General features: G+C 37.5%; 1 protein-coding gene and 1 long non-coding RNA gene across 2 annotated transcripts; both read left to right on the top strand.

The window, feature by feature from the left end:
- Positions 1 to 1,468: 1,468 nt before the first annotated feature.
- On the top strand, positions 1,469 to 10,882 carry LOC141295808 (calpain-1 catalytic subunit). Its single transcript, XM_073827083.1, has 22 exons — positions 1,469 to 1,515; positions 2,711 to 2,971; positions 3,235 to 3,307; positions 3,929 to 4,047; positions 4,175 to 4,308; positions 5,482 to 5,656; positions 5,902 to 5,967; positions 7,330 to 7,415; positions 7,613 to 7,684; positions 7,790 to 7,950; positions 8,023 to 8,183; positions 8,284 to 8,295; positions 8,395 to 8,600; positions 8,728 to 8,785; positions 9,008 to 9,076; positions 9,184 to 9,241; positions 9,341 to 9,402; positions 9,537 to 9,605; positions 9,733 to 9,811; positions 9,942 to 10,058; positions 10,229 to 10,281; positions 10,433 to 10,882. Exons 1-22 carry the CDS (start codon positions 1,483 to 1,485, stop codon positions 10,457 to 10,459), a joined length of 2,151 nt encoding a protein of 716 aa, XP_073683184.1. The 5' UTR covers positions 1,469 to 1,482; the 3' UTR covers positions 10,460 to 10,882.
- A 12,468-nt stretch (positions 10,883 to 23,350) lies between these two features.
- On the top strand, positions 23,351 to 23,965 carry LOC141295930 (uncharacterized). The gene is made up of 3 exons (XR_012341164.1): positions 23,351 to 23,466; positions 23,649 to 23,720; positions 23,814 to 23,965. It is a non-coding gene; the product is annotated as an uncharacterized lncRNA (long non-coding RNA).
- Positions 23,966 to 24,438: the final 473 nt, after the last annotated feature.

Consider the following 24,438-nt stretch of genomic DNA (forward strand, 5'->3'; position numbering starts at 1 on the left):
AGATGCTGTGGCATGACCTTAAAAAGGCGATTCATGTTTGAAAACCCTCCAATGTGGCTGAATTACAACAATTCTGCCAAGATGAGATGGCCAAAATTCCTGCACAGCGCTGTAACAGACTCATTGCAAGTTATCGCAAACGATTGATTGCAGTTGTTGCTGCTAAGGGTGGCCCAACCAGTTATTAAGTTCAGGGGGCAAACACTTTTTCACACAGGGCCATGTGGGTTTGGATTTTGTTTTCCCTTCATAATAAAAAAAAAACTTCATTCAAAAACTGCATGTTTTGTTTACTTACGTTATCTTTGATTACTATTTAAATTTGTTTGATAATCTGAAACATTACAGTGTGACAAACATGCAAAAAAACAACAACAACAACAACAACAACAACAAAAAAAAAAAAAAAAAAAAAAAAAAAAAAAAAACAGGAAGGGGGCCAACACTTTTTCACACCACTGTAGACAACTGTGTGAACTCTGTGAGTTTGAGAGGTGAAGAGGTGAGGTAATCTTGTTGCATCGTACCCAAAACAACTTGAGGCTGTAAAGGTGCTTCATCTAAGTATAGGTAAACCCTAAACAACAACTTCACTGAGAATATAGTCAAATTATTTAATTTCCTGTAACTTCTTTCAGCTATAGATTTTTATTCCCAAGTAATGATTGTAAAGGTGTATCTACCTGTGAGATTTCCAGAGTAGAGCCAATAATTTCTTCTTGGTTATATTTACGTACTGCATTTTATGTACTGCAGTACAACTAATATACTTGCTTCCATACTACTTTCAAAGTTTAACAATGATTACAAATTCTTATTGCCTGGCACTGTCAATCTACTGTATATAAATGTTACACAGTGATCATACTTTATCTGGGTTTTATTTACATATGCTGTACTGGCATGGCAAGGATTTACATACCAAAGAAGGCGTATCTGTAATGAGTGTTCATTTGCCAAGAAATGTCAAACACTCCAAAGTTACTTGAGGCCAAGTGCAATACATTTGGTAATGCAGCAGTAAAATGGACCAAAATAGCCATAATTAATATATTTATACATAATAAATAAATATAGTAATTACAGATTATATAAAGTGTAATTCGTGTCACGATTGTTGTAATGGTGAAATGTAAGTAGAGGGCAATATTAAAAGCATGTCCAAGCATGATGAACTGGTATCTCCTGCTCTGAATGCATTTTTGGAGGATATTTATACACCTAGAGACTATAAAAAAGTGCAAACATAAACTGTGAGAGCATCCCACTGTGAAACATGTTGGCCAGCTTTTTATTTTTTCTTTCTACGGGACATGTGAAGGATTTCAGTTTCGCAGAATGACAAAGGCGTAGATGAGCTTCTGCCAATCAGTTCTTTGTTAATGAACACAAAGAGTTGGGTGGGGCTTCTGCAGGTGTTCTAAAAGCATGAATAGGGCAAGAGTGTGTAAAAGTTGGTCACAGACAAAGAAGACTGCAGTCATGGGCGAAATATCTTGCTGCTGTAATTTGAAGGTACATATACATTTTCTTTATTTCAGTAATGCAAAGTAAAGTTTTTTTGTCAAACAAGAAAGGGTCTACAGTAGTCAATATTTGAAGTGGATCAAAATCAAAAGTTCATCAAAGTTGTACTAAGACAACAACGGGTATTGTTTTGATTGTCTTTGATGAAAGGTTTTGATGCTCTTCAAATGCTGACTACTGTATATTCTGCTTGCAGATCCAAGCTTGTTGGTTGAAAACACTTTATATGAATGAAAACTGATTGTATTATGTTATTACTTGTAAGAATTGAATTACATTTAATTTTCATTAATTAATGCAAAGTAAAGTACTAGTGTGCTAGCATAAATTTACATTTGTAGATCTGTATTTCTGTAAGAATTTATTAAACACTTTGTGTGCGGATGCATAAACTGTAGAGCTTTGCACTAAAATAGATCAAATTTATGCTATAAATGCATTGTAAATTGCTTTGAATTAAAGCTTCAAGTGCCTGATGTAAATGTAAATCGAACACAGGAAAATCAATAACAGGATGGAATTTGTTCATCTACACTGTAAAAAGTTTTCACCAGATTCAACTTAAAAACCTTCAGTTCAGCAGCTGCCTTAAGTTTTTAAGTTAAATCAGCTTAAAACTACAAGTCATTTTAACGTATTACAATCAAAATTTGTTGATTTAACTTGTGAGTTGAAAGGACTTAAGTTGATTCAACTTAATATTTTAAGGCAGCTGCTAAACTTAAGTTTTTAAGTTGAAACTGGTGAAAACTTTTTACAGTGTAGAACTGCAAGATGTACAGATGCAATGAGCTGTCTGGGTATATACTCCTCTTAAAAGATTTTTAAAGGAACTGTTTGTGGCTGGGATTTTTGATGGCAGGGATTGTCATGTGGTAAATTTGCTGTGACAGAGCACAAGTGTCAAACTCAGTTCCCAGAGGGCCACAGCCCTGCAGTTTAGTTTTAACACACACACACACACACACACACACACACACACACACACACACACACGCACACGCGCACACGCACACGCACACACACACACACACACACACACACACACACACACACACACACACACACACACACACACACACACACCATAGTTTTCAAATATACCTGAAGAACATGATTAGCTGGATCAGGTGTGTTTAATTAGGGTTGAATCTAAACTCTGCCTTTTCTTTTTTAAATACAGACAGATTTCGAAATGCCTCCTCCAGCGGTTCCACATGGCATGTGCTTTAAAGTCATAAACGACCGCAACATGAAGGGTGGAATGGGCTCTGAAACAAATCCTTTGAAGTTCATGGATCAGGATTACAACTATTTACAAGACTACTGTCTCAGGTCAAGACAGAGATTTGTTGATGAGTTTTTTCCGCCAGATCCGTGTTCCATTGGCGAAGGGCTGCTGGATCCAGATGTCATGGCCAGAGTGGAGTGGATAAGACCAACTGTATGTAGGCAGGCCTGTGTTTTGCTTGAGGCATCAGCACGTGTTCTAACAATATTGCATAAAATATACACTTTTGTTGAAAGCCAAAAGAGTCTTATTTAAAGTAAGGTAATTGTGAAAAGTTAAATGCTTCAAAGAATTTAAAAGACATTTATAAACTTGACCTGAAATGCCATTACTAAAAACACTATCAATCGAAATATCCCTTTCGTAGAATGAATCAGTTGGCCAATACTAAAGGTATATTACTTATTTTCTTTCAGGTATTGCATCCAAATGTGGCTGAATTTGTTGTAGATACAGTGTCCAGGTTTGACTATGCCCAAGGGAATGTAGGTATGTCTGGGTAACTACAATATTAATGTTTTAGACCAAGGGTTTCCAACTCAATGTCCCACAGAGTTTAGCACCTACATGCTCCAACACACTTGCCTAGAAGTTTCTAGTGAATCTGTAGACACTGATTAGCTTATTCAGGTGTGTTTAATTAGGGTTGATTTTGTTTTTAATTAGGGTTGATTTTGTTTTGCCCTAGGATACTTTTCCATAAATCTTTTTGTGACTCCTCTGTGGCCTTTTATTCAGATTGCACAATACTTGGTATATGTAATCCCAATATCCTCATGAAAAATTGTATTAGTAGAATATTAGTAGTATTGCAAACATACAAGCAAATTAAATGGCTGACCTATATCTGCTTAAAGTAATGCCCAAAATTAACAAAACTTGAGAACAGGGCATTCTAAGGAGACATGCCAAGTTGCATCAGAACATGTCTAAAGAGGATGCTGAAATGAAAAACTTGTCATATGGAAAATTAAACTTAAAGTGTATCTCCTAATCTATACACAAAGTCATGTCAGTATGACAGAATAAAACATAATATTCTCCTGAAAAGAAAGACTGTGGGGGATATCAAATTCACTCTCTTTGGCAACTTTTTTCTCTTCTTCTTAGGAAACTGTTGGTTTCTGGCCTCTGTTGGGGCTTTAACATTTCAAACCAAATTATTGCACAAGGTTGTTCCAGATGGACAGTCATTCAGCCACAATTATACTGGTTTATTTCACTTTAGAGTAAGTTCTTCTCTTTTCAATAACATAATTGACATGAAAACAACAAAACTCCAAGCAATAGCAATTCCTGTTTTGTGTTCCATTGTATCAGTTGTTCACTCACTGCTCTGCTTTTATAAATTTACAGTTCTGGCGGTTTGGAAAATGGTATGACGTTGTGATTGATGACAAACTGCCAACATACAACGGCAAGCTGATTTTTTTTAGATCAAAAACATATAATGAGTTCTGGCCTGCTTTGCTGGAGAAAGCATATGCCAAGTAAGTGCCTGTATATCTTTTTATGTGACTTTATAAAGTATCATCTCAAGTATATGTAAGCAATACAGTAATCAACAATTGAAGTGGATTAAAACCTTTCATCAAAGTTGTCCTAAAAAAACAGTACTCGTTCTTTTCTTAGGACAACTTTGATGAACTTTTTTGATCCACTTCAAATGTTTACTACAGTAGTGCTGATGTACAGTGCCTTGCGAAATTATTCATACCCCTTCATTTTTTCACATTTTGTTATATTGCTACTTTAACTACTTTAAATTACTTTTTTTCCCACATCAATCCACACTCCCTACTCCATAAAGCCGTCAAAGCAAAAAAATAGGTTTTTAACATTTGTGCAAATTTATTAAAAATAAAAAGCTGAAAAGGTCCTGTCGCATAAGTACTCATATCCTTAACTCAGTACATAGTTGAAGCACCTTTACAGCCTCAAGTGTTTTTGGTTATGATGTGACAAGCTTTGCACATCTGCATTTGGCAATTATCTGCCATTCTTAGCCTTACCTTTTCACCTGGCAGATATTTTCTAGAGTCCTAGTTGTTCCAGTCTTATGTTATGGATAATGGAGGCTACTTCTGTGAACCTTCAATGCAGCAGATTTTTTTTCTGAACTCTTCCCTAGATCATTGCCTTAACGCAAGTCTGTCACTGATCTCTACAGGCAGTTATCTTGACCTCAAGACTTGGTTTTTGCTCTGATATGCATTTTCAGCTGTTAGACCTTTTCTGAGAGGTGTGTGCCTTTCTAAATCATACTCATTCAAATGAATTTGCCACAGTTTAACTCCACCCGAAGTGAAGTAACATCTAGAAGCAATATGAATGCTCCTGAGCTAAATTTCGAGTGTCCCAGAAAAGGGTATGAGTACTTATGCAACGGGATCTTTTCAGTTTTTTATTTTTAATACATTTGCACAAATGTTAAAAACTTAATTTTTGCTTTGCCATTATGGAGTAGGGAGTGTAGATTGATGTGGGAAAAAAAGTCATTTAAAGTAGTTTAACTTAAGGCAGCAACATAACAAAATGTGAAAAAAATGAAGGGGTATGAATAATTTCGCAAGACACTGTACTGATATAATTCAGCCTAATTGTCTTAACATTTATGTCTGTTACACTGTGGCAACAATTTTGAGTTAGAGTGACTCTTTCAGGGTGTGCGGCTCCTACGCTGACATGCATACTGGTCGAGTATCTGAGGCCCTCTTGGACTTTACCGGTGGGGTTCATATGCACTATGAACTGAAAACAGCTCCTACTGATTTGTGGGAGATAATGTACCGTGCTTACCAGTCGGAGGTCCTTATGGGCTGTGAAACTCCACCAGGGGTAAGACTGGTGATATCTTATACACATGGTCATGCTAAACTAAAAACATAAATATATTAAATATTTTTAATAAAGGATTATTGTAATTCCTTTGACTATATATAACACTTTAGAATTTCTCTGTATGCCTATACACTTTTTTAATTAAAATAAATAAATAAATAAATCAGTTGGGATTCCAGTAACTTTGACACATTTACAACTTGCCATGTCTCCTGATAATGTTTCCGTTTCCACATCAACAGAACGAGAAATGGTTACCAAATGGCATAATCCTGGGTCATGCTTACACAGTGACAAAGGTTTACCAGGTAAGACTTTACAAAATCAAGTCTTAGCGTGCATCAGAAGATGCCAAGATAAATATTTCAAAGACAAAAGATGATGACTGGAGTCTAGCCAACTTGATCGAACACACCCAGTCTTTACATGTTTATACTTGATTTGACCTTTTGCTTAAGTCTCAATGATTGTTCTGCTAAGACAGTAGTAAGAAAATATCAAATATCAGGGGTGTTCAAACATTTTAATGTCATAGACCCCCCCAAATCCTCTTGCTGTGGACTCTTTTCTAAAATATAGTTGCTGCAGTTTTTCAACAGAATTGTGCAACAGTTACAATATTGCTATGGGTAGTTTTCTTCCAGTGTGACTGGTGTCTGAAAAATGTCTAAACACGACAATAACATTGACCAGGCGACAGCCTGTGATATCACTACTAGCACAACCACAGTACAAAATGGCGCTGAGAGAAGATGTCATCCTCTTTTTTGTCTTCAAGGACTGTTTTGTTAGATGCATGTGCATTTTGGTAAGAACGCTGTTTTTTTTTATACCATGGCTAGCACTAGTGCAATACATTCTCACATATTGTCACATATTGACGTTTGGTCAGGACCCCTTGGCGTCACATTTTGAAGCTCAAGGTACCCCTTTAGTGTCGTTTTTTGATGCACAGGGTCCTCCATTGTTTTCAGTTGTTTGTCTTAATTTAATGGTGTGCATGCATTTGTAAAAAATATAAATAATTTTATATAAATGTATACTTTGATTGGAGCACCTAAACCCACCCCTACCCTAAACCTACCCACTTTTGAACAATATAAAACAGGCAAATATAAGTACAGTCACAGGTATTTATTGCAAAAACTGACATAAACAAGCAGCCATTGGTGCATCTAAGGGGTGGCTTTTTTATGGCTATGCCAAAGAGTCAGTACTTAGTGCTCGTCATGGTACATGGCATGCACTCTCCTCAGCATGGCAGCGTGGGTATTCGTGTCCCAGAGCGACTGCTAGAGGACGAGTTCAAGTTCCCTTGGAAGGGAATGTCTCAGGTTACACATGTAATCATGGTTCTCTGAGAAGGGAGTGAGACACTGTGTCTTTTCTTGCCATGCAAGCTTCGGACGAAGAAGCGGATGATGTATTCTCCCAAAGCCCTTTTATACTGTGGTCACGCCAGCTAATGTATATAAAAACTAATGCCAGCTATATAATTTATTGTATTAAGGAGGGAACATATTAAGCAAGGGCCTTAACTGCAGGTTGCTTCAGGGAATTTTTTTAAGAATCCTTCATAGATTTCACAAGCATCTTCATGTTAGAAAGTGTGTGGAAATTATTCTAAAACTATTGCAAAATTGTAAAATGCATGTCATCATGCTCAACAGGTCATGAGTGGTAAAAACCCAGTTCAGCTGGTTAGATTGTTCAACCCATGGAGAGACAGTGAGTGGAATGGAGACTGGAGTGACAAGTAAGCTGTGCTTTTATTCAGCATAATAGCAGATAACCAACTAGCAGAACAGCTGGTAGTAAAACCATAAAGTAAGAAGTTGTTCTGCAAGACGCAAGGGAATTAGACATGCAGTCTTAATACACAAAAACGGTGAAATTTAATTAAGTTATTAAGTTATCCTTTGTCCTGATGGTTATTTTGCATAATTCTTTTAGATCACATTTGTGGAACACCGTGAGCGATGAGGACCGCCAACAACACCTTGTGCATGAAAATGGAGAGTTCTGGTGAGAAAGAACCATGTTTTCATATACATTATTAAAATGTACTAAAACACAAAATACCTTTAGTGTAGGATTTACTTAGGAAGAGTTTTTGTTTTCTTTTTGCAGGATGTCAATGAAAGATTTCCTAGATACATTTGACAACATGGATATCTGCTGTACCTGTCCTGATTTTCTGGAAGAGACGTCTGCTTGTCGATGGATTTCCAAATACCACCATGGCAGTTGGGTTCTTGGGAGCACAGCTGGAGGCTGCATGAATCATCCAGGTGCTTTTTCGGAATTATAAAGTTAGTCATCAATGCAAATCAGATTCTAACACCCCTCTCTTGTGATTGTAGACACCTTCTGTAAAAACCCCCAGTTTTGGTTGAGGATTAGTGAGTTTAATAAGGCCTGTGAACAGGGACAGAAAAATGTTCTGGTGTCCCTCATACAGAAACCCGACAGGAGACACAGACGCAACGCTGCACACCATGGCATCGGCTTCTGTGTGTTTGCAGTCAGTATTAACAAAAAAGAATAAATACGGTTGTACAGTACATGTATGATGCCTTTGTGCTTGATGTGTAACATTTTCTTTTTATTTTTAACTTTTACAGATTCCACTTGAGGCAAGTAAATTATACCCTCAGTTTCTAGTGTTGTTAATTGCACTGTGTATTTTTTTTAAACCAGTGAGATTAACACTCATTTGTTTCATTATCTGTTAGATGAGATCTGAGGGAAAGTTTGGATCAAGCTTTTTCAGTACAAGAAAGCCCTTGGTAACAAGTGGGCACTTTCAAGATTCAAGACAGGTGATGAAATTCTTCAGGCTGGAGCCGGGAGAGTATCTCATCGTACCATCCACATACTATCCCAATAAGAGTGGAGAATTCATCCTGTCCATCCTCTGCAAAAATGAAATCCACATTCAGTACGTTGCACGAAGGGACTGAGAGACTTTTATATTTTTGCTTTAAATAGGATTAAAATTCACAGTCATCCTCTTGGTTGAAAACTTATACTCCACAAATGTTGTTTTAAATGTGTTTTCAATTCAGAAAGGACACAGAAAGAATGGAGAAAAAATTTCTAGTGGATCTTTTAGGCGAGTCTGAGGTAATAATACACTCTTTTCTTTAGGGCCGTCAGGATATACCTGTAGTAATGTTAATGGTGATATCTAAAACATTAAATTCTCAGGTGTGATTTGTTTAATTCATACTCAACACTGGAGGGCGCCCACAAGCCTAATTGCCTTTCTGCTAGTTTCTGATGAAACAGTTCAGTTCTAGTTGCCATTGAAATGGTTTTCTCTTCATGATCTTTTCTCATGTTCAGGTCAGTTACACTGAAAAAATGGATGAAAGATCAAAAACTAAAATACTGTTTAGACAATATTCTGATCAGGTAAATATGAAAGCTAATACATTATAAAAAAATTCATAATTAGACTGCAGCTTCTGTGCTTAACAATGAATAAGCTTCAATCTCTTCAATGTTTTATTTGGAAACAGTACAAAGTTGTTGATGCTGAGAAGCTTCAACAGCTTCTTCATGAAAACCTACTTAGTGGTGAGTGTTCCTGTCCAATCCTGTCTATTCATTGTGAAATACACTGTTTTGAAAACTAGTTTTGAAATCTCATAATCTTTTATGACTTATACCTTTTAGGGAATAAAAACACTGAAGGATTTGGCCTGGATTCCTGTAGAAGTATTATTGCCATGTCAGATGTATCCTTTATTCTTTTAACATTTTTTAACATAAAACAAAAACTGTTGAATGATGATGATTTATCACTCAGGTTCATTGTAAAGAAACATGTTTTAGCTCTAGAAATTTTCCATGACTGTAACAATAACAATAGTGCAATGTTACTGGAAGACTTTGTGGACCAGAATTCATTCGTCTATGGAACCGTATTATAACGTACAAGGTGAGTGGATTCGTGGTTGGAATTTAGCTATGCATTTTGTATTGTAATAAGAAAAGACGTTTAGCTATGTACTGAGTTTTTTTATTTTACTCATTTCATCAGGAATCATTTTTCAAATGTTTTACAGGAGATTTTCTACAGCATGGATTCTTCCAAAGATGGCATTCTGTCTTTAAATGAACTGCAAAATGCTTTAGAGAAAACAGGTTACTGCTAGCATAATAGCCACCCTCTGTCTTAAGTGACCCATAAAACTAAACTGGTATTAATATACTGATGTAATATGTTCCTTCACGCAATGCATACTGTGTTTATGTCATGGTCATTGTACTCTAGGCCTGCATCTAAACGAAGACATCCTGAATCTCATGTTTGTGCGGTATGGTGATGCTTCTGAACAGATTTCTCTGGAGGGTTTCATATGCCTTGTCATGCGTTTAAACTGCATGTGCAGTGAGTAGAACTCCAGTGTACTGGAAATTGTTGCAATGCAAATTGATATCCAGGAAAATGAAATAAAGTATATATTTTTTTTAATTGTTCCATTCTTTTAATGCTTCTGAGCTACTTACTCTGGGTGTAATGTTTTGGATTTATTAGATAGCATGTATTCTCTTCATCAGGAATATTCCAGAGACTGTGTGAAAATGGAAAGATAACTCTTGATGAGAGTGAGGTAATCCTGATGTATATTTAAATTTTTGTCCATATTTCCAAACACAAGTGTTAAAAAAATTCCAAGTGTTTAAAAGATTTCTCTTTCATTTTCTTAGTTGTGTTTTATAGTTCATACATTTACAACCTGTTTCTGTGTATCTGTGTTTTAGTGGATCGGACTGACCATGTACTCATGAGGGAATGTGTGCTTGCCAGGAGGTTTGCCAACAAACACAAGAAGCAGTGACATTTTGGTGATCAAATACTAAATCAGTGATTTAGGCAATCTGAACATTTCTTAAAGTTATCTGATATTGCCTTATGTCAGCCACATGCATAAGGATCTGTACACATCCAAAGATATTCTCATCCACATATTCTATTTTTAGACACAAAGTTTTGATTTTAAAAGCATTATACGAATGAAAAAGGTTTCAATTAAGAGTTGTATGACTTTAAATGCTTTGTCTTGAGACTGTAAATTAAGTATTTTTTATTCTGTAGTGTACATTTATCATTTTCCAATGGTAAAGTGCCTTTATGGTCTTATCGAGGTGCCCCCAAAAGGTCCTCCCTAGCAACTTTTTAAATAAATTTGACAAATTATGTCATTATTTTTATACATTTTAAATTATTTTGAAAATAAATTAATTAATAAATCAAACTCACTAACGGCTCCCTAAAACTCATTTGCTTAAGAAGTTGGCCCATGTTGAATCTGCATTTTTGCAAGTAATATATTGCTTGGTTGCCTGTTTTATGAAGTCTGTAGGACTGTGGCTCCTCAGGAACGATATTTGCTCCGCCTGTTGTACGTACAGTAACTTGCAAAAGTATTCATACCCCTTCATTTTTTTCACGTTTTGTTTCTGCCATATGTTAAACTGTTTTATTACTTTTGATCCCACATAACTCTACACTGCATACACCATAATGACAAAGCAAAAACACAATTGTCACAACTTATTTTATTAATTTTTTTTTATTTAAATAAATGTATTAAGTACATAGCATAAGTATTTACACTCTTAACTCAGTACGTAGCTGAAGCACCTGTACAGCCTCAAGTCTTTTGGGTATGATGCGACAAGTTTTGACCATCTGTATTTGGCAATTATCTACCATTCCTCTCCTCACCTCTCAAGCTCTGTCAACTTAGATGGGGGCAGACACACATTTTCAGTTTTCTCCAGAAATATTTGATTGGGTTCAAGCCCAGGCTTTGGCTGGGTCACTCAAGGACATTCACAGAGTTGTCTATAAGCCAGTCTTGTTGTGTGTTTAGCGTCATTGTCCTGTTGGAAGGTGAACCTTCTGCCAAGTCTGAGATTCTGAATGATCTGGACTGGGTTATCTCCATATTTTGGTACATTGAGCTTTTCTTCTATACTGGTGAGTTCCTCAGTCCCTGCCACTGAAAAGCATGAGGATGCTACCACCACACTTTACTTTTGGGATGGTACCCTGCAGGTAATGAGCAGTGTCTGGTTTCCTTCAAACATGATACTTGGAATTCAGGTTCATCAGACCAAAAAATCTTGTTTTTCAGTCTTGAGGGTCCTTTAGGTGTTTTTTTTGTGCAAATTCTGAAAATGTTTTCATGTGTCTTCACTGAGGAGATGATTGAGTTCATGGAGCTTAACTAGAATGACCATGATGCCACCACTCTAACCAAGAGCCTTCTCCATCAATTGCTCAGTTTGGACAAGAGGCAAAGAGGAAAAGTCCTGGTTGTTTCAAACTTCAATTAAGGGTAACGGAGACTACATGTTTTTTAAACCTTCAAAACAGTAGATTTTTTCCCCTGAGCTCTTCATTAGGTGTGTGGCTTGATGCAATCCTGTATCGGAGCTGTACAGGCAGACCTCAGGGCTTGGTGTTTGCTCTGATATGTATTTTCAGCTGTTAGACCTATTAAGACGTGTGTGCTTTTCCAAGTCATACCCTTTCAATTGAATGTGCCACAGTTGAACTCCACTCAAAGTGTAGTAACATCTATAAATGCTCCTGAGCTAAATTTCAATTTAGATAAGGGTATAAATACCAATGTAGTGGAATCATTTGTTTTTTTTATTTTTAGAAATTTGAAAAGATTATTTTTTTTTTTTTTTGCTTTGCCATTATGGTGTATGGAGTGTGGACTGACGTAAGGTAGTAACATAACAAAATGTAAAAACACATAAAGGGGTATGAATACTTTCGCAAGGCAAAACAAACCTTACCATTAGATCAGTTTTTTATAATGATACTTAAGCTGTCCATCAGATGGTTTTAAGGGAGTCATCGGATGCAAAACTAACATTTACATGTTGTTTTATACATTAATGTGTGTTGGCAACCGCCCAAAATCCAATAAATAAAAATCAACCCAGTGGTCTCTTTTTAATCTTTAAAAGTAATATCCCCTTTTTAAAATCAGGTCATTCTCAGCTTCTTGTCGGTGTGACGGAGCTGTTGATTGACATGAGCGTCTTTCCTTAGACCCGCCCTCACCGAGCTGAAACAGGTGCAGGGGAAGACTCTAATTGAGTGATTGAGGTGTTCTGTTGTTGGATGTAATAATGAACATAGCAGTCATCACTTACTCCTGACATCTGAGCCACTGAAGAGGCAGAGGACAACGTTACTTTCATTTTTAAAGGAAAGCGCCGATCCCGATCTACATATGCATCTGTGTTTGTGTGAATCATTCGTGATAGAGCAGAAGTGAGTATTTTTGTTTTTTTTATGCATCTTTGCAAATGGCCTTTCTTAATAATGTGCTTGTTGGCAAGTTTCGACGATAAACACAGCTAAATGCGGCTAAAGTAAACATTACAGCTAGTAATCCCACAGCAGAGAGGGGTGGGGCGAGCAGAGATAATTTGCATTTAAAGGGCCCATGCAATAAAATTAGCTGATATTTTGCAGAGCTGATTTTGACAAGGTAAAACGGTGTTTTACACTACTATTGAGAATTTTTAACCAAAGTATATAATAGACTTTTCATTAAGACCCTAAAGAATCATATGAACTTGTGGAAAATAGGCATCCGATGACCCCTTTAAAACCAAGGGCAGCTAAATCTAATGGTAGGAAATGGGTGGTTCTTTGGTATACCAGTTTTCTGGTATACCATTTTGGTTACATGGGCAAAAAAACAAACAAACACATTTTATGTGCTGCAATGCAACTAATTAACTTGCCTTTGTACTACTATCAAAGTTTCACAATGATTACAAATTCTTATTGCCTTGCACTGTCAAACTACTGTACATATAAACTTTGTAGTTTATATGTACAGTAGTGATCATACTTGTTCTGAGTTGACTGTTTTTTTTTTGTTTTTTTGCATATGCTGTACAGGCATGACAAGGATTTACATACCTAAGTAGGCCTATCTGTCACGAATGTTCATTTGCCAAGAAATGTCAAACACTAAAGTTACTTGAGGCCAAGTTTAACGACATTAGCATATTATGCAATGCAACAGTAAAATGGTAATTTATAGATTTATACATAATACACACACACACACACACACACACACACACACACACACACACATAGTCATATAAATATATATAATATATTAATTACATTGGAATACTTATAAACTGTAATGAATGATCGTTGTAATGATGAAATGTGAGTAGGCAACATTCAAAGCAAGTCCAGGCATGACAAACTGGTATCTGCTGCTCTGAATGCATTTTTGGAGGCTTTACATAAAACCATGCTGTAAAAGAGTGCAAACATAAACTATGATGGTATCCTAACAAGCTGCATACATTTTATAATGCCAGCACAGAAATAAACTGTGCACATCTGACTAATTTTTAAGTCTTCTGGGGGTGGGGGAATAATAATTTGCATATTGCAAAATATTTTGGCCTAAATTCTTTCTATGGCAAATGTGAAGGACTTAAGTTTCTCAGAATGACAAATGCTCAGATGAGCTTCTGCCAATCACTTCTTTGTTAATAAACACACAAGCTGGAAGTTGGGTGGAGCTTCTGCAAGTGTTTTAAAAGCATGAAGAAAGGCAAAAGTGTGTAAAAGCCAGTCGAAGAGACACAGAGACAGAGAAGACTACCAGTTATTAGGCGAAATTTCTTATTCCAGTAATTTGTTGGATCCTTGAAGGTACAAATATATTTTCTTTATTTTAGTAATGTAAGTTAAATTCTATTACTAATAAGGGTCTATTTCAACTTGTTGGTTGGAAATACACTTTATACAAATGAAAACTTATTGAATTGTGTTAATACTTGTATAAAGTTAATTACATTTAAAAGAAATAAAGAAATTACATTTTCATTAGACTGTAATCTATGCAAAGAAAAGTACTTGTGTGTTAGTGTATATTTACATCTGTAGATGTTGTTCTGTAGGAATTTATTACAATGTGTGTGCATACCTGAAGTAACCTGAAATAACTTAGACTATGAGACTAAGAGTAGATGAAATTTATACTATGAATGCATTGTAAAGTGCTTTAGATAAAAGGTTTGAGTGCCAAATGTAAGTGCAATGTAAATGTAAAAAAGGAAAAGCGATAACAGGATGGAATTTATTTAGGCCTAATAGGAACTGTGGACAACTACACTGTAAAATCCAATAGTTTACCTCACTTAAATATAGTTAGTTATCTTTACTCAGTTGCTATACTTACTAGGTTTTATTAAGTTACAGCTACTTTCAAGGCAAGTAACACAATTTACTTACTACTTCGAGTAACACTTACTTAAAATATTCAAGTAGCCACAAAGAAACCAACAACATTAATAAACCAGTGAGAGGCAGCAGTGCACTAATATGTTGGTAATGCGCAAAATAACAACAGAAGAAGAAGAAAAGAAAGTTTTTTTTTTTTTTTTTTTTTTTTTTTTTAGGTAGGGCAATTCTTAAAAGACTCATTTTCTCCATGTCTGCAGTTAGCTTTCTTTCACTAGTTTCCCAAAGTCATCTTGAATGTTGAACTTTCAATACAACTGAAAATTTCCATAAATATTTCATAAATTGATGTTGATTTAAAAAAATAAATAAAATAAAAATATAAATTAAACTTACCATTGTAGTGATTAGTATTCCTTTTGGTTAGGCGCCTTCAAACTTTATTTTTATTATTAATTTCTTTCTGTTAATGCAACAATGCATCATGAAATCAGAGCTGCTTGATTTCAAGGAAAGAAAATAAATAACTAGGTTGGTCTTAGAAAATGATTTGTCTTCTAATTAAATCTTTATATGTGTACACACACACATATATAGTTAGCTGTATTGTACATGCTTCCTAATGATTCTTTACTATTTTATTGTTCTTTATAAACACTTTGAGAAGCTTTTTATTGGGTTGTAGTGATGGGATTTATGGCTCTTTGAGGGGATCCGGGTTGATCCGTTCCTTTCAAAGAGCCGAACGGTTCTTTTGGCTCTTTTTAAATATTTCGTCAGTTTTAAGAAGCCAGCTTGGGGGCATCTCAGTTTATCCTGGAAATATAATCACTGGGAGGAATGATGAGGTGAGATTTGTAGTCATATAATTAAAACTCAGATATCACACACCAATATCTGAGTTTGAATTATTCTGAAATATTGATTATTATACCTTATTTGTCATGTGTGGACTGTATTCCATATTGCACAACCTCTGCTTAGACAGTGACATCACTATTTTGGGTTTACCTTTAGTACAAATTGTGTGTATGTGTAAAGCTACGTTGACTTATGTTATTCATACAATACCTACTCACAAATAAACATCAAAAACAAAGCCGGCTGCAATGAATTTCTGTGCAAAACAGCTTTTACTACAAACACTTCCACACAAGAACAATTTGATAGAAAACTAAAAAATATTTAAAGTTTTAAATATATACCGTAGATAAAAATAGAATAAATAAAATGGAAATGTCTACATACAGCCCACTATTACTACTGTAAACTCTGCAAATAGGACATCATCCCCTTAAAGTCTTAAATGAACAATAAAAAAGTTGGCTGCAATGAATGTCTGTGCAAAACAGCTTTTAGTGAAAAAAGTCAATACAAGAACAGTATCGCAAAAGAACATTTTGATAGATAACAAAAATATTTAAAGTATTAGACATATACTGTAGATAAAATTAGAATAAATAAAATGGAAATGTCTAGGCCTACATACAGTCCACTATTACTACTATAACTACTATTGGGTTGATACAGTCCTTTAATATTTACATTAATATGCTGAAGCCACACACAGACTTTAGCATTCAGCACGCGAATCACAACAATGGTAACAATTCAATTTTATTTGTTTTTAATAATTGTTACAATAACCATTTAATTTGCTCTTTTTGTTGTGCTACTACTGATACATACAGAAAATTTAATTGGCAAATAAAAACAACAACAGTAAAACCAAGCAACTGCATAATTTATTCATGCCACAATGCACTCTGGGAGTCAGTGAGTAGCAATACTAAGTCAAGAGTAAACCTAAAGTAAAGAATCAAGTACCCCCTACAGTTCTTTTATAGTTATTAGAACTCCTGTGTAAGTAAACTATACTAAATATGCATTTGTCCATACAACATACTGTTCCTATTTCACTTAATATAGTTTTTTTAAGGCAATTAGTTTGCATGCTTTTTTTAAGTAAGCCCAACTAATTAGATTTTACAGTGTATATACAAAGACTAGAACAGCAAAACATCTAAACATGCCAAAGAAAAGTGTCATCAATAAATGCAATATGTACAAATGCATTGAACTGTCAGGTTATATCCAGGGGCGAGGCCAGAAATGTTTAAGTGGGTGGGCCAACTCAAAACCGATTGGGCAAGGTGTAGCGTATGAAAGCTGCATATCAAATTGCCAACAGAAAATAGAGCACAAAGATTCAGAGTACTTCTAAAGCATTGATTAACATTCATTTTAATATCAACATTCGATAATAAATTATTAAAATGTAAAAGTTGTATCTGTTAACATACATACCTTAGATAATAAAAAGTTGTATTTTCTTTTAATATACTTATTTTTTCATTTTAAAATGATGAGGAACCGTTTGTGGCTGCTGGTGGCAGGGAATGCCATATGGTAAATTTGGAAACTTTTATCACAGCATTGTAATATATTTGCATTCTTATTGTGTTTCCCTCTTCTTTTTTTTCTTTTAACTGAATCCAGAAAAATCCAGACAGATTTCAAAATGCCTCCTCCAGCAGTTCCACATGGAATGTGCTTAAAAGTCATAAACGACCGCAACATGAAGGGTGGCATGGGCTCTGATACAAATCCTTTGAGGTTCATGGATCAGGACTACAACTTCTTACAAGAATACTGTCTCAGTACAAGACAGAGATTTGTTGATGAGTTTTTTCCACCAGATCCCCGTTCCATTGGCGAAGGGCTGCTGGAACCAGATGTCATGGCCAGGGTGGAGTGGATAAGACCAACGGTATGGATGCAGACATGTGTTTTGCTTGAGGCATCAGCATGTGTGTTCTGACAACATTGCACAAAATGTAAACTTTGTTGAATGCTAAAGGAGTATTATTTGATATCGGCTGACTGTGACAAGCTGTATGCTTCAAAGAATTTAAAAGACACTAATAAACTTGTCCTGTAGTCCCATATATAGCAGATTTGGGTCCTATTCAGAAAGATGAAAAAGAGAATGACATTACTCAGTTGAGTAATACTTAAGATATATTACGGTACTTCTTTTCTTTCAGGTTTTGTGTCCAAATGCAGCTGAACTTATTGTAGAGACCGTGTCTAGATTTGACTATGCCCAAGGGAGAGTAGGTATGTCTGGTAATCCCAATATTGATGTTTTAGACCAAGGGTCTCCAACCCAATGTCCTGCAGAGTTTAACTCCTACATGCTCCAACACACTTGCCTACATTTTTTTAGTGAATCTGTAGACACTAAATAGCTGGTTCAGGTGTATTTAAGCAGGGTTGGAGCTAAACTGCAGGACAGTGGCCCTTCTGGAGCAGGTTCAGGCCCCATGTTTGTAAATTTTAATTTATACCTAGTCATGAAAATCTTACAAAATACATTGGGGTTTTTCTTCTTCTTCTTCTTACCAGGAAACTGTTGGTTTCTGGCCTCTGTTGGGGCTTTAACATTTCAAAGCAAATTATTACACAAGGTTGTTCCAGATGGACAATCATTCAGCCACAACTATACTGGTTTATTTCACTTCAGGGTACGTTTCTCTCTTATCCATGATATAATTTACATTTATAAAGTGATTATGACTCAGCATCAAAACCGCAATAGCAATTCCTGTTTTGTGTTTCATTGTATCAGTTGTTCACTCTCTGTTCTACTAATATAAATTCACAGTTCTGGCGGTTTGGAAAATGGTATGATGTTGTGATTGATGACAAACTGCCAACATACCATGGAAAGCTGATTTTTGTGAAATCAAAAACATATAATGAGTTCTGGCCTGCCTTGCTGGAGAAAGCATATGCCAAGTAAGTGCATGTAGATCTTTGTATGTGACTTTATAATGTATCATCTCAAGTAATAATCTGCAAGCAAGTATAATCTGCAAGCAATAGCGCTGTTGTATTAAATATAAGCACATCTATAATTTGACCTGTGGTTTATGTACAGTAACTGTGTTCAAATTTAAGTCTATTACACATGGTAAACAATTTGAGTTAAAATGACTCTTTCAGGGTGTGCGGCTCCTACGCTGACATGCATAGTGGTCGAGTATCTGAGGCCCTTTTGGACTTTACCGGTGGAGTTCATATGCACTATGAACTGAAAACAGCTCCTACTAATTTGTGGGAGATAATGTACCGTGCTTACCAGTCGGAGGTCCTTATGGGCTGTGAATCTCCACCAGGGGTAAGCAAAGAGTGATTATATCTTACACACATGGTCATGCTAAACTAAAAACATATATATTATTGTGGTCAGTTTGATTACATTTAAAGCCACTGTAAGCGATGTTAGACATCTTGTTCACTATCTTCTGAACTAGAACCCCAATTCCACCATACATTCAACCACACACACTCTCTCTCTGCAAAACCATTCCAAAAACTTTTCTCTGTATGTCTAGACACCTATTTTATTAAAAAAAATCTTTTGGGATTCCACTAACTTTAACACTTTTACACTGTGGCATCTGTCTCCTGATAATTTTTCTCTGTTTTCACCTATACAGAATGAGAAACGGTTACCAAATGGCTTAGTCCTGGGCCATGCTTACACAGTGACAAAGGTTTACCAGGTAAGACTGCACAAAATCAAGTCTCAGCATGCATCAGATAATGTCATAAGATCCCAACATAAATTTTTTGAAGATAAAAGAATGCATGGAGTCAAACCAACTTGATCCAACACACCCACTCTTTACACCTCTTAGTGATTGTTCTGCTAAGACAGTAGTGAGAAAAGATAAAATCTCTTTTAATTGTTTTTGTAGAAATGTAGGCCTACTAGAAATCAAATCAGGGGCTAATCTTAATTAGCAATTGGGAGGATTTTGTTACACAGACCTGGCAACCATGACTATTGAGAGTTATGTAATTTTATGTGCTAAAGGAATAGTTCGCCCCAAAATGAAAATTTTGTCATCCTTTGCACACTCTCATGTTGTTACTAAACTTAACTTAACTTAACTTAACTTAACTTAACTTAACTTAACTTAACTTAACACTAAAAAAGATATTTTGAAGAACCAAACTGTTGTTGGTCCCCATTGACTTCCATAGTACGAAGAGAAATACTCTGAAATAGTACTCTAACTGTTAATTACCAGCATTCTTCAAAATATCTTTCTTTTATGTTTAACATAAGAAAGAAACTTGGGTTTGGAACAACATGAGGGTAAGTAAATGAAGACAATTTTCATTTTTAGGTGAACCGTCCCTTTAAGGAAGGAACTGTCAGGATATGCTACTGTGAGGAGCGAGGAATGCGGAGACGAGGGATAATCTCAAACAACAGTGTTTAATAAAACATCTAAAGCCTAGTTCAGACTGCATGATTTTAGCCCCGATTTTGACTCGCCGACAGGTTTTGAGAAATCGCCGACAAATGCCCGAAATCACAGGCAAATCGGTGCTCGTTCACGTGAGTGACAATCACACTGTGTGAACTATCAAAGACGCGGTCTGAGAGAATCGCAGACGTGTCGCCGACACCCGTGAGATATTTGGCATGCTAAATATCTGGACCTGTCGGCGATTCAAAATCATGCCGTGTGAAAGGCGATCTGACTGAAAATCACATCGGCGATTACCTACAGCCAATGAGACAGCAACATCCAGACCAGCGGGAAGTTGGGGGAGGAGTTACGAAGGTATAGACCACAGTATCAACAAGAATAGCTTCGGCTTCTTTTCTCTTCGCTGCAAATGAGTGCACATGCTATTTGTATGACAAGCTTCTTGCGGGCTACCATTTTTTTTTAATAATAATACCAGTCTCATGTGAGAACTTGCACGCCTGACCTCGCGTTGTTTCCATGTCACTTCTCGCGTGTGTTTGGTTGTGAGACGTAGTTTGCGGACCGGGACAAAGTTGTCGGTGATTCTTCCTATTGTAAAGTCATGCAGTGTGAAACCCCCTGTCGCCAATCCATCGTGCAGTGTGAACACAGCAGCGACACAATGCTACCCCAGATAGTCATGCAGTGTGAAAACATCTGTGACGCGATTGCTTTGAAAATCGTGCAGTCTGAACTCGGCTTAAGGGGTAACACAGGCAAGCAGGAGACACACGTAGCACATCAAGATGAATAACACTGGACAAAGGAATAATCAAGAGGCAGACAACACTATAAATAAAGATCTTAACAAGGAGTAATGAACGGGACACAGGTGAATCAAATGAGACATGGGGAAAAAGACAGTCCATGGGTGTGACATATTGCCCCCTCCTTCTGGCGCCTCAGAAATAACATAGGAAGGGACGGGTGGGACCTTGGGAGGAGGTTTGGGAGGAGAATGGACACCTAGGAGGGGGCCAGCAATCAGAGTCCAGGGTGGTGATGATGGAGGGAGGAGCCAGGGCAGAACAAATGGAGTCAGCAGAGGCTTGGAGCAGGCGGTGCCAAGTGGGACCCAGGCCACAGCCGTAAAGGCAACCCACGGTGGCGGAAGAGTCCGAGGCGGAGACGGAGAGCCAAGGAGCCAGGGTGACCAGGAGGATCCGGAAGGCCGAGGTGGAACAGATGGCTCCGCCGATCGATGCGGAAGTGTGGACCTGTAAGGCCGTGGTAGAGCCAGAGCGACAGAGAACCAAGGTAGAGCCAAATAGATGGAGGAGCCTGATGGAGGCAGAGATGTAGTCCCGAGGTGAAGGATGGTCAACGACAGACCAAGGCGGAGCCGGAGGGATGAGGGAGCCCGGCTAAGCCAGTAACTACCAGGCCACGGCAGAGAGGAGGGAGCTTGGAGCTATGGTGGAGTCCTGGACTCTGAGGCTGGAGACAGAGACAGGGGATCCTCCAGCCATGATGCCCACCGCACAGATGGTGGACTGGAGGTGAGCAGAAGAGCTGTCAGACGAGAAGGCAAGAGAAGGGGGAGAAGGCAGGAGCGGGTGGGCATTTGTAAGCCTATGGGATCTCAGGCTGCCCTTAGGAAAAAAAGCCCTCTCTGGGCTGAACTTGGAAACAGGAGCCCTCTCTGGGCTGGAGGTGGGAACAGGAGGGCTCTGACAAAGAAGGGAGGAGAGGTTGGCATACAAATCCATAAACTCTCCTTCAGAGTTTCACAGTCCCAGTCCCAAAATCAGCTCACCCTCAGTCGTGGTGCAATGGGCGGAACTCCTCTCCGCAATCTTGCTGTCCATGGCTTTGTCCCTCATGGTGGGTGTTGTGGCCGCTCTCGCACCTGGTCTGACCACACTTGCAGCATCGGCTCCGTGGCGATCCTCTGGTCTGTTGCTCCGTGTGGCATTGGCTCATTGGTCACAGCAGGCTTGGACTCTCTGTCATTGGTGGGCTGGGCTCTGGGTCTGGCTGTGTCTGGGAGGTCGACGGGGCGGTGCTAATTTGCCCCGATCCAGAACAGTGAGTTCACCACAGTGTCATTGAACACCGTTAAAACGCTGAGCTGCATACTCCAAGAGGGGCAGGTCCGTACGGGCTAGAGAGGTAAAAATTAAGATGAGGGGATCCATGGGGAAAAGCACAGGAAACAAAACGCGGAAAACAAATGGAGGGGAGAAGCACAAATAAACTATTCAGTTGGTCCGGTGTTCTGTCAGGATTTGCTACTGTGAGGAGTGAGGAATGTGGAGATGAGGGATAATCTCAAACAACAGTCTTTAACAAAAAATCCAAGGGGTGACACAGGCAGCCCTGCTAAAAAAACAGCATATGCTGGTTAGGTATGTTTTGGTGCTGGGATGCTGGTTTTAGCTGGTTTATGTTGGTCCTTTGCTGGTTTATGTTGGTCCTTTGCTTGTTTATGCTGGTCATTTGCTGGTTTATGCTGGTTCTTGACAAGCATAAACCAGCAAAGGACCAGCATTAACCAGCTAAGGACCAGCATACACCAGCAAAGGACCAGCATAAACCAGCTAAAACCAGCATCCCAGCATCCCAGCACCAAAACATACATAACAAGCATATGCTGTTTTTTTTCAGCAGGGAGGCAGGAGATGCACGTAGCACATCAAGACAATTAACACCGGACAAAGGAGTCAAGGGGCAGACAACACTATAAATATCGGGCTTAACGAGGAGTAATGAATGAGACACAGGTGAATCAAACGAGCGATCAACGAGAGGGAGAAACTAGGTCACGGGGAGTACATGGGGAGAAAAATACACACAGACAGACAGCCCATGGGCGTGACAGGAACATATTTAGCAAAAACCTTAACCGCAGGTTGCTTCAGGGAGATTTTTCAGAATCCTTCATAGACTTCACAAGCTCTTTCGTGTTAGAAAGTGTGTGGAAACTTGCTGGGAAAAATCTTTTACCATCCATTGAACCCAACAAATAATTAAAATACAGTATGCATTCCTCTTCAAAGTTCCTGCAAATGTATTGAAAAAATTTAAACATTTAAAATTTTGTAATTACTCTAGTAAAGATAGTAATATTAAAAGGTTTGCCACATTTTTATACCACTAAATATGTGCAGCTGAAATCATGCTTAACAGGTCACGAGTGGTAGAGACCCAGTTCAGCTGGTTAGATTGTTCAACCCATGGGGAGACAGTGAGTGGATTGGAGACTGGAGTGACAAGTAAGCTGTGCTTTTATTGTAACATTGCAGATAACCAACTAGCAGAACAACTTGCAATAAAAACATGAAACAACATTGAATTAATTAAATTAGACATGCAGTCCTTAACACAAAAATTGCGAAATTTCCTAATTATTAACTGTGAAAGTTATCCTTTGCCATGATGGTTATAATTCTTTTAGATCACCTTTGTGGAACACAGTGAGTGATGAGGACCGCAAACAACGCCTTGAGCATGAAAACGGAGAGTTCTGGTGAGCATGAACAAAGTGTAAAAAACAAAAATGTACCAAAACACAAATGACATTTCTCTAGGGTTTACTTAGTTTTATTTATTTATTTTGCAGGATGTCAATGAAAGATTTTGTTAGAACATTTGATAACATGGATATCTGTTGTATCTGTCCTGACTTTCTGGAAGAGAAGTCTGCTTGTCACTGGATTTCCAAATACCACCATGGCAGTTGGGTTCTTGGGAGCACAGCTGGAGGCGGCATGAATTATCCAGGTGCTTTTTCTGAATTATAAAGCTCGTCATCATTGCAAACCCACTTCTAACACCCCTCTCTTGTAATTGTAGACACCTTCTGTAAAAACCCCCAGTTTTGGCTGAGGATTAGTGAGATTGATAAGGCCTGTGAACAGGGACAGAACAATGTTCTGGTGTCCCTCATACAGAAACCCGACAGAAGACACAGACGCCACGTTGCACACCATAGCATCGGCTTCAGTGTGTTTGCAGTGAGTGTTAACAAAAAAGACAATAAATATCATTGTACAGTGCATGCATGATGCCTTCGTGTTTGATGTGTAACATTTTCTTTTTCTTTTTAACTTTTACAGATTCCACATGAGGCAAGTAAATTATACTCACAGTTTCTGGTGTTAATAACACTGGTTTAAAAAAACTGTGACTGTGTATTTCAGGTTGTATACATATTACATAATTTGTTATACCTGTTTAACACATTT

This window comes from Garra rufa, chromosome 21 (genome assembly GCF_049309525.1).
Source record: "Garra rufa chromosome 21, GarRuf1.0, whole genome shotgun sequence".
NCBI lineage: Eukaryota > Metazoa > Chordata > Actinopteri > Cypriniformes > Cyprinidae > Garra > Garra rufa.